General features: G+C 39.4%; 1 protein-coding gene across 1 annotated transcript in view; it reads right to left on the minus strand.

Moving 5' to 3' along the window:
* ARHGEF28 (Rho guanine nucleotide exchange factor 28) overlaps nt 1-9,570 on the minus strand; it is a 155,666-nt gene that overhangs the window by 85,663 nt on the left and 60,433 nt on the right. The window contains exons 13-14 of the mRNA XM_007457043.1: nt 7,701-7,841; nt 4,532-4,779 (exon numbers count right to left, since the gene is read on the minus strand). Coding sequence (XP_007457105.1) covers nt 4,532-4,779; nt 7,701-7,841 — 389 coding nt within the window. The remainder of the gene's footprint in view (nt 1-4,531; nt 4,780-7,700; nt 7,842-9,570) is intronic.

Here is a 9,570-nt window from a genome sequence, read left to right on the forward strand (position 1 = left end):
AATGTATATATGTGCATAACTGAGTCACTTGCTGTACAGCAGAGATTGGCACAACACTGTAAATCAACTATACTTCAATAAATCATAAATAAATTTTAAGAAATAAAAATAAAATTTATTTCATCATTAGGCTTTCTGACACATGTTATAACTCTTTACTGTATTATTTTCATTATGTTGGGTGGATTTGCCTCAATTAAGATACTTTCTAGTGATCTCTTGAACTCACTAATGCTGATTTCTAAAACTAAAAAAATAACATATCCAAAATTAGGTAATCACTAAATATATTTAACAGTAGACTGGATATGAAGACAGGATGAGTCAAAAGATACTGTGGTTCAGGGGCTGAAAAATCACTCTGGCCTAGGATATCTAGGCTTAGAGATTTGGAGTTTATGATGTAAAAAATATAAAAAAAAAAAAAACCCTAAACTTCCAGAGTTTAATGTCCAATAACTTCATGAGATCTTAAGCACTCAGGTACCCAAGATGCTAAAATTCAGGGCATATTGCATCCCATAGCTTTCCTCCAATGAATTATGTGGTTCTTTCAGTAAAAAAGGCTACACTGCCACAGGATATAAGAACTTGATACTTCTAGAACCACAGGGTACTATGGTTTGAAAAGCTGCTTCCAGAACTTTATGGATTCAGTCTCTAAAGTCAAAATCTCTTTGGCCTATGGCTGCAGGATTCTGTTTCAAGGGTGCTCTGGTAGGTGGGGTACAAGACTGAAGCCTAGATGGACCCAGGACTCTATGGCTTCTAAGCACTATAAGGCCAGTGCACTGTATTCTTCTGGCTATATAGTCAAACAAAACAAAACAAAACAAAGCTGTGGCCCCTTGACAGTTCTGAATCTGAAATGACTACAGTTTTAATGTTTTTGACTCATGCTTTATGATGCCAGAGTACTCTAGCCCAAAGTCTCTATAGCAAAGTGAAAATAAGTCCAAAAGAGAAAAACAAATACCGTATGCTGACACATATATATGGAATCTAAAAAAAAAAAGAAGTGTTTCTGAAGAACTTAGGGGCAGGACAGGAACAAAGACGCAGATGTAGAGAATGGACTTGAGGACACTGGAAGGGGGAAGGGTAAGCTGGGACGAAGTGAGAGAGTGGCATTGACATATATACACTATCAAATGTAAACTAGATAGTGCGAAGCAGCTGCATAGCACAGGGAGATCAGCTGTGGGCTTTGTGACCACCTAGCAGGGTGGTACAGGGAGAGTGGGAGGGAGAGAGATGCAAGAGGGAGGAGATATGGTGATATATGTATATGTTCAGCTGATTCACTTTGTTGTACAGCAGAAACTAACACACCATTGTAAAGCAACTATACTCCAATAAAGATGTTAAAAAATAAAATGAAAGACACCTCATTAACATAGCAAAAGACACTTTTTATCACTCAGCACTTAGGAAATTCAAAAGAGTTTTAAGAGCTCTGTGCCTATGGAATCAAAAAAAAAAAAAAAGGTTCTGATGAACCGAGGGGCAGGACAGGAATAAAGACGCAGACATAAAGAATGGACTTGAGGACACGGGGAGGGGGAAGGGTAAGCTGGGACGAAGTGAGAGAGCAGCATTGACATATATACACTACGAAATGTAAAATAGATAGCTAGTGGGAAGCAGCTGCATAGCACAGGGAGATCAGCTCTGGGCTTTGTGACCACCTAGAGGGGTGGGATAGGGAGGGTGGGTGGGAGACACAAGAGGGCGGGGATATGGGGATATATGTATATGTATAGCTGATTCACTTTGTTATACAGCAGAAACTAACACAACATTGCAAAGCAATTATACTCCAATAAAGATGTTAATAAATAAATAAATAAACTGCGGTATATTCATACTCTGGCATACAACTCAACAATAAAAAGGAATGAACTACTGCCATACACAGCCATTTAGATGATGCAGAGAATTGTGCTGAGTGAAAAAAAGCCAATTCAAAAGGGACACACTGTGTATATAATCTATATAACATGTATGTAATTTATATAACTGGATTGAAATGACAAAATTATAGAAAGAACAGATTAGTGACTGCCAGCAGTTGGGGACAGGAGGGAAGTAGGTGTGGCTATAAAATGGCCAGATGAGGAATCCTCATTGTGATAGAAATGTTCTGGTGTTTTGCTGTATCCCTATCAGTGTCCTGGTTGTGGTACTGTATTATAGCTCTGTAAGATATTACCATTGGGGAAAAAATAATTTTAAAATGCCAACCCCCTGACCCAATCCTATCAAACAACACACTAGGGGTTGGGAGCACAGAATACCTTGTTCTTAACAAGCTTTAGGAGATTCCTATGTACCTGAAATTGGAAAACCACTGCTATATATCAAGTATGTTCCACATGTTCACAATTTCTCACCAACACTGCAAGTTCCCACTGACTAAATTACCATCATATTCCAGCCCAGCCTCCTGAGATCTATGGAGTCCCCGAGGTTGGAGTGTGGGATTTCCCCAGACTCTCTCATACATCCTTCAACAGCTTGCTCTCCCTCTGCTCCTATGGAGTGCCACTCCCACAGCCATTGTCTGAGGACTTTGCTAATATAGTCTTCAGGAGATAACTTTATTTACATAGTATTGGAAGGAAGCCCTTGCCATACCCACTAAGCATGTCCACCAACAGGAACACAAAAGCAGACTTAATCCTTCTCTCTGAATACCAAAGATTTTCCTTTTCATCCAAAAGACCACCAGGCTCACCCTGTGTAATAGCCAATTTCCCAAAACTTGCCCTCAAATTCCATAAAATTAAATTTAAAATATATCTGGTAAAGATGTGAAATTTTTGTTAACTTTGAAAGTGACATAAGAACGAAAAAATGTTTTCAATGATTAGAATTAAAAGTCATGATTGTTTGTATCAAGGAAAGAGAGATTATGCAAATACTTTCAAATGATAAAATAATCTCGCACTTCATTTCTGAATGCACTCACTGGGATTCAAGTTCACCAAGACACAATCAGACATTTTTATTCAAACTGTCTTCCCAAGTACTTTACGGTCTCTTAACTTGGCACTGTATATGTTTCAGGTGAATTATGAACACGGAACAGGTCTAGGACTTTAAAGATAATATGCAAAGCAGATAGTGCTTTGATTAGAAACTTATTACTAGTGTGGATTTTTACATTGTTAGACATGAGGAAGATTTGGGGCAATTGTCAGGATTCTTTTTTCTTTTTGTGTATTAAAAATATTTGTATTTAAGCATAATTAAATGTTTAACCTATAGACCAACAGCTAAACTCAACTGGTGTGTGTGAGGGTGAAACTGATACAAAATTAATATTTTGGAGGGGACATTTTGTCAGCTACTTAGAGAACGCCAAACTAAAGTAATTAGCGATAGATCTCCATGCCTTTCCTCAAATGCTGTAATTGACTGCAAAACATAGCATTGGAGTGAATTCCTGGTGTGTTTTTCCCAAGTGACCCCTTCATTCAATAAATACTTATAGTACCAAGCACTGTTCTAGGTGTTGAAATACAGTGGTAACCAAACAGACGAGACTCCCTGCCTCACTGGGACTTACAGACTAGTGATGTTAGAAAGCCTCCCCAGAATGTCACTGTGGATATCACAAAGATATATTCTTAACTCAGATCCCAGCTATGCCACTTATGAGATGTGTGACTTTGAGAAAGTCATTACTTCTCCATGCCTCAGTTTTAGGGAAAATAAATATTTGCCTCACTGTGTTGTGATGGTTAAGTGAGGTAATATAATGGAAGAACCTTGAAACCCCCTTCCATGTTAAGGCTGCTGGATACATGTTATTTAACTTCTGTATTAGCATGTTTTAAATGCAGAGCCTCTTTCAGAGAGATCGGGGACCAATACAAATTGTCAAAAGTAAGGTTTTTTTTTTTTTTTTTTTTTTTTTTAACTAGGAGAGGGGCACAGCCCATTCTCACTGATGCTTCAAACATCCCAAGCACCTAAAAAGTGCCTCCTTTGAGTGAGATTTGCTTGTCTCATCCCCCAGGCATGTACTCCAGGGCTTTCATGATAATAGATCTGCCTCACTCTTCCTAAAATTAGGCAGCACTTATCTTGGAGATATCGGTGAGGCTATCACGGGCCACTCAGGAAGGCATGTTACTAGAGAGCCCATCACATCAAGAAGTCTAAGTAGGGAACTCCTTGGTGGTCTGGTGATTAGGACTCCACACTTTCACTGCCGAGGGCAAGGGTTCAATCCCTGCTTGGGGAACTAAGATCCTGCAAGCCTCACAGCGCGGCAAAAAAAAAAAAAAAAAAGTCTAAGTAAATTTTCTCCAGCCAAGTCCTGTGACACACAGAAGAGTCACTGGCTATTAAAAACTCTCAGACGTCGGTCATACACACCAACATCAAATAAAAGAGAACCAGCTAAACCCATCTGTCAATAATCATAATGAAATCAATTCCAGTTCTCTGCAGGCTTTGAATACTCCAGACAGTCTGCATACCTTTAGGCTTTGAGGTTTTAAGACCGTTAAACCTTTCTCACCTGTTGTACTAGAATATCTCCGATTCGATTGATGACGAAATTCCTGTCGTTGCCAATACAGGATTCTTGCCTTCGCTCCTTCATACTATAGAAGAAATGCCTGTGGATTTCAAGTAACTCATCTAAACAGGGGAAGATTTTATCCACAGTGCTGTGGTCAAGCTGCAGCTCCTCCTTCATCCCTTTCCTGAAGATCTCGGACATGATGAACAGGGTCTGGATGTGATGCATTTCTGTCTGCATTAGCTCTGAAACAGGTGAGCAGAAACAAGCTTTAAAAAAACAAGTGTCCTCTGATGTTAACTAGACTTACTGTGGTGATCATTTTGCAATATAGACAATTATCATTAAGTTGTACACCTGAAACTCATATAATGTATGTCAATTACACCTCAATTTTTAAAAAAGTATCCCTATTGACCTAAATTAGCAGCTAAACACTGTATGTTACACAAATAAAAAAAAAGAGGGAATGTTTAGGAATAATAATATTCTTCTATTGTTGAAGTCAGCATTAATTAAACATTTAATGTAAGCTCAAAATATTAAACTATTCTCTTTTTTCCAGACATTATATGAGGATATGTATAAGTCAAGTCCAAGATGTAAGAATCCAATGTATCAAACTTTCATAATATAACCAGCTAACATCTTTAGGTATCTTCAGTTGGGCACCAGGTTTTATTTTCCCCTGAATGCTCTATAAAATGTAACTTAGTTTACCCCTTTTCTTTCTTTTTCCTTCTTTCATTTTTTGTGTGTGTGTGTGTGTTTTGTATTGAGTAGGAGCACAATTAATTTGGTGAATTATGTTGAATTAAATATAATAAAGTTCCTCAATGTATACAACAGTAGGTCCTTTCTATTATTGGATCTGCCTCTGAAATTCCATTTTCTCCAGGAGAAAACAATGTGTCATGATCAAGGGACATCATCAAGAGAGTGAAAAGACAACCCATACAATGGGAGAAAATATTTGCAAATCATGTATTTGATAAGGGACTTGAGTCCAGCATATATAAAGAACTCTTATGACTCAACAACAACAAAAAAACCCACTTCAAAATAGGCCAAAGATTTGAATAGATGTTTCTCTAAAGAGATATACCAATAGCCAATGTGCACAAGAAAAGATGCACAACATCATTAGCCATCAGGGAAATACAAACCAAAACCACAATGAGACACCACTTTACACACACTACAATAATTGTAAGTTAAAGGATGAACAATGAAGAAGCCGTGGTAGGATGTGGAGGAACTGAAACCCTCATACATTGCTGGTGTGAATGTAAAATGGTACAGCTGCTTTGGAAAACAGGCAGTTCTTCAAAAGGTTAAACATAAAGTATGATGTGACCCCCAAAGTGGGAACAGCCCAAAATGACCATTAAGTCATGATTATATGAACAAAGTGTGGTATATCTATACAATGAAATATTACTCAGCCACAAAAAGGAATAGAGTGCTGATTTCTATTACAGCATGGATGAACCTTGAAAACAATATGTCAAGTGAAAGAAGCCAGGCCAAAAAACTAAATATTGTAATGTTCATAGGGACATATTCATAGGGACAGAAAGTAGATTAGTGGTTGCCAGGTACTGGTGGGAGGGGAGTGACTGCTAATGGGCACAGGGTTTCCTTCTGGAGTGATGAAAATGCTCTGGAATTAAACAGTGGTTGATGGTTGCACAACTTTATAAATATACTAAAACTTTACAAATATACTACAATATAGATTATACACTATAAAGGGGTGAATTTTATATCTCAATTTTTAAAATGCATCGTGAGAGAAAACAATAATTCACAATTTGTAGGAGCATCAGAAGTACAAGTTCTAGATTAATGAGTATTTCCAAGCTCATGTACATGTTTTGAAAAAGAACACAAAACATCAGCCATGGAGGGTAAACAAATCTAAATGTAGCTTTATTATTTTATCATAAACAAAACTCTAATTGGGAACTGACTAACTTTAAATTATTATTATTATTATTAATTATTGTATCCTACCATATTTTTAATACCTACTCCATACTAAGCATCTACCATATCCGTTAATCCATTTATCTATTATGACCCCCAAAATAGGAATGATTTTCCTTATCTTTAAAAGAGAGATGTGAAGAAGAGAGGTGAAGGATTTTCCCTAGAACACAAGACTTTCTGACCCTGAGGCCATGCTGTGAATTACACAACATGATAATTCATCCCACATGGGTGAGATTATTTTTAATAATATATGAAATCAAGAAATAAATGAAGAAAAAATTACAGTATAATATAAATTAAGTGAGAAATACTAAAGGGGACAGCATCACTCTTTCCAAGGTAGCTCCCACCTGCACAGCCCTAGATGCCAGCACACTACACATCAGCTCCTCTGATCTACATAACCACCACTTCACACAGGAGAAAGCGGCCATCGTCGCCACCGGACTTTGAGGCCCATGCTTTGCACACACAGGATTAGCAAAAACTAAGAGTTAATCTCATATTTAAAGTAAGGTATCTTCTTGGAGCCACTTTTTAGCATCTACTTCATATTTGAAAATTTTTTCAAGTTCTTTTTTTCCTAACTAGTCTATATAATCTAATCTCCCTTAATTCAGACGGCCTTCACCCCAAATAGCATGAAATCGTAAAACCTCCCACAGTTGAACTCCATACTCAGGACTGAGGAACACAATCACACACGGCCCTAAGCCAGGTGCCGCCAGTCCCTCTGCATCTATGTGAGTCGCAGTCCCTGGCTGTGTGCAGGCAAACTACAGGGCCCTGCATGCAGCAGCCCTGACTGCCCTACCTTAAAATAGGTGAACAGTCACTGTGATTCGTACAACAGAAGAGGTGAAAGAGTAGAGACCATGCCTAAGTAAACTTGAAAAGGGTAGAAGACATAAAATTTGCTTATACCAGGTACAGACAATGCCTCATTTAAGCCTCACAACATTTTAATCCAGAGTATCATTATCCCCATTTTACAAAAGGAAAAACTGAGGTCCATGTGAGTTAAATATTTTATTTGAGACCAAGTAACTAGGAAATGATAGAACCGGGATTTGAACCTAGCCTTGAATCCAGGTATGTATGGTTTCAAATGCCATACACTTTCCTCTGCACCACACTGCTGGAGCCCAGAAAGAATGTTTGAAATGCTTACCAAAAATGACATCCTGTCTTTTGATGACATCCTTCTCCTGCCTACTACAAAATGAGGGGTCCACCACCAGACTCCAAGATTCTGCTTCAAACCCCTGGGCATCACTGCTGAGGTCACTCCACAGAGAGGAATCCACGACATCTAATGTGCGTTGAAGAAAGAAAAGAAAAGCCAGAAGTGGGTGAACACACATAACACAAACAGACCTTCACAGGTGCCCATGTTTATGGATTCATCACCCTAAAGAAACCTGCTATGAACATAGAAACAACTAAGCCAAAATACTGTGATATACAATTGAAACATCTGAAACCAAACAAGTGAAATGGTTCAAATCAAGATCGCCCTCATGAAAGCAAAGCAGAATCAGGTATTAAAATAGTGATTGTGTATATGCAAAAAAATATATACATACTGAAGATTCTTTTGTTTGTTTGTTTTTTGACTTGTTCTATTTTAGTTTTATTTTTGGTAACCTGCAGAGTCCAGGATGTGCTTACAGAATCTTAAACCCACCGATTTCTTTTGCCCTGGGTTGCTTTGCGCTGTTTACTCAAAACTGAATCTTGTACTCGTCCACTTTATTTGCTCTTTACTTGGCTTGCTGTCCTTAATATAAACGTGAAGCAGGGTATAAGGCCTCCAGTCACATGTGAGTACAGATTTTTCTGATAGAATTGGACAACACACATATACCCCTTTCAGGAAAACGAAATTCTATTTGCACTCCTTAGAGATATCTAGCTCAGAGACGTCAAGATGTGATGACAATGGATTTAAAATAAGCAGATTCCTGGGGCTTCTCTCATCACTACTCTCCCTTCATTTGGTTTTCCTTTGCCTATTAATACGCTAGGATAAAACAAGCAATTCCCCAGATTGTCCTATCCAAAAACATGTTTTTTAAAAATGCTTTTATTGCCCTAGAAGTAGGAGGCAACATACAGGGATAAATATCTCAGCAATCCAGGCAAGTCCAGTCTTAAGTAACTGAAATATGTATTTTTAATGTATGATCCTATACCAATTCATCAATAGCTGTAAAACATTTTTAAAGAAGAACAAGCACATATTTCTTTCTCTTCATGACGTTTATGACATATTCTTTGGGGATTATGTCCCTTTAAAAAGATGCATCATGTTTCCTTGGTCACTATCTGGGAGTCTCCTCTGTGGCTCAATTTGCATTCTTTTTAATCAGAAGAACCTGTAGGGCAGTGGAAAGATGGCGGAGGAGTAAGACGCGGAGATCACCTTCCTCCCCACAGATACACCAGAAATACATCTACACGTGGAGCAACTCCTACAGAACACCTACTGAACGCTGGCAGAAGACCTCAGACCTCCCAAAAGGCAAGAAACTCCCCACGTACCTGGGTAGGGCAAAAGAAAAAATTAATTAAAAACAGAGACAATAGAATAGGGACGGCACCTGTACCAGTGGGAGGGAGCCGTGAAGGAGGAAAGGTCTCCACACACTAGGAAGCCCCTTCGCGGGCAGAGACTGCGGGAGGCGGAGGGGGGAGCTTCGGAGCCGCGGAGGTGAGCACAGCCACAGGGGTGCGGAGGGCAACGCGGGGAGATTCCCGCACAGAGGATCGGCGCCGACCGGCGCTCACCAGCCCGAGAGGCTCGTGTGCTCACCCGCCGGGGGCGGGCGGGGCTGCGAGCTGAGGCTCGGTTTCGGTTTCGGTCGGAGCTCAGGGAGAGGACTGGGGTTGGCGGCTTGAACATAGCCCGAAGGGGTTAGTGCGCCACGGCTAGCCGGGAGGGAGTCCGGGGAAAAGGCTGCACCTGCTGAGGAGGCAAGAGACTTTTTCTTGCCTCTGTGTTTCCTGGTGCGCGAGGAGAGGGGTTTTAAGAGCGCTGC

The sequence above is a fragment of the Lipotes vexillifer genome, unplaced genomic scaffold (genome assembly GCF_000442215.2).
Source record: "Lipotes vexillifer unplaced genomic scaffold, Lipotes_vexillifer_v1.1 scaffold241, whole genome shotgun sequence".
Lineage (NCBI taxonomy): Eukaryota > Metazoa > Chordata > Mammalia > Artiodactyla > Lipotidae > Lipotes > Lipotes vexillifer.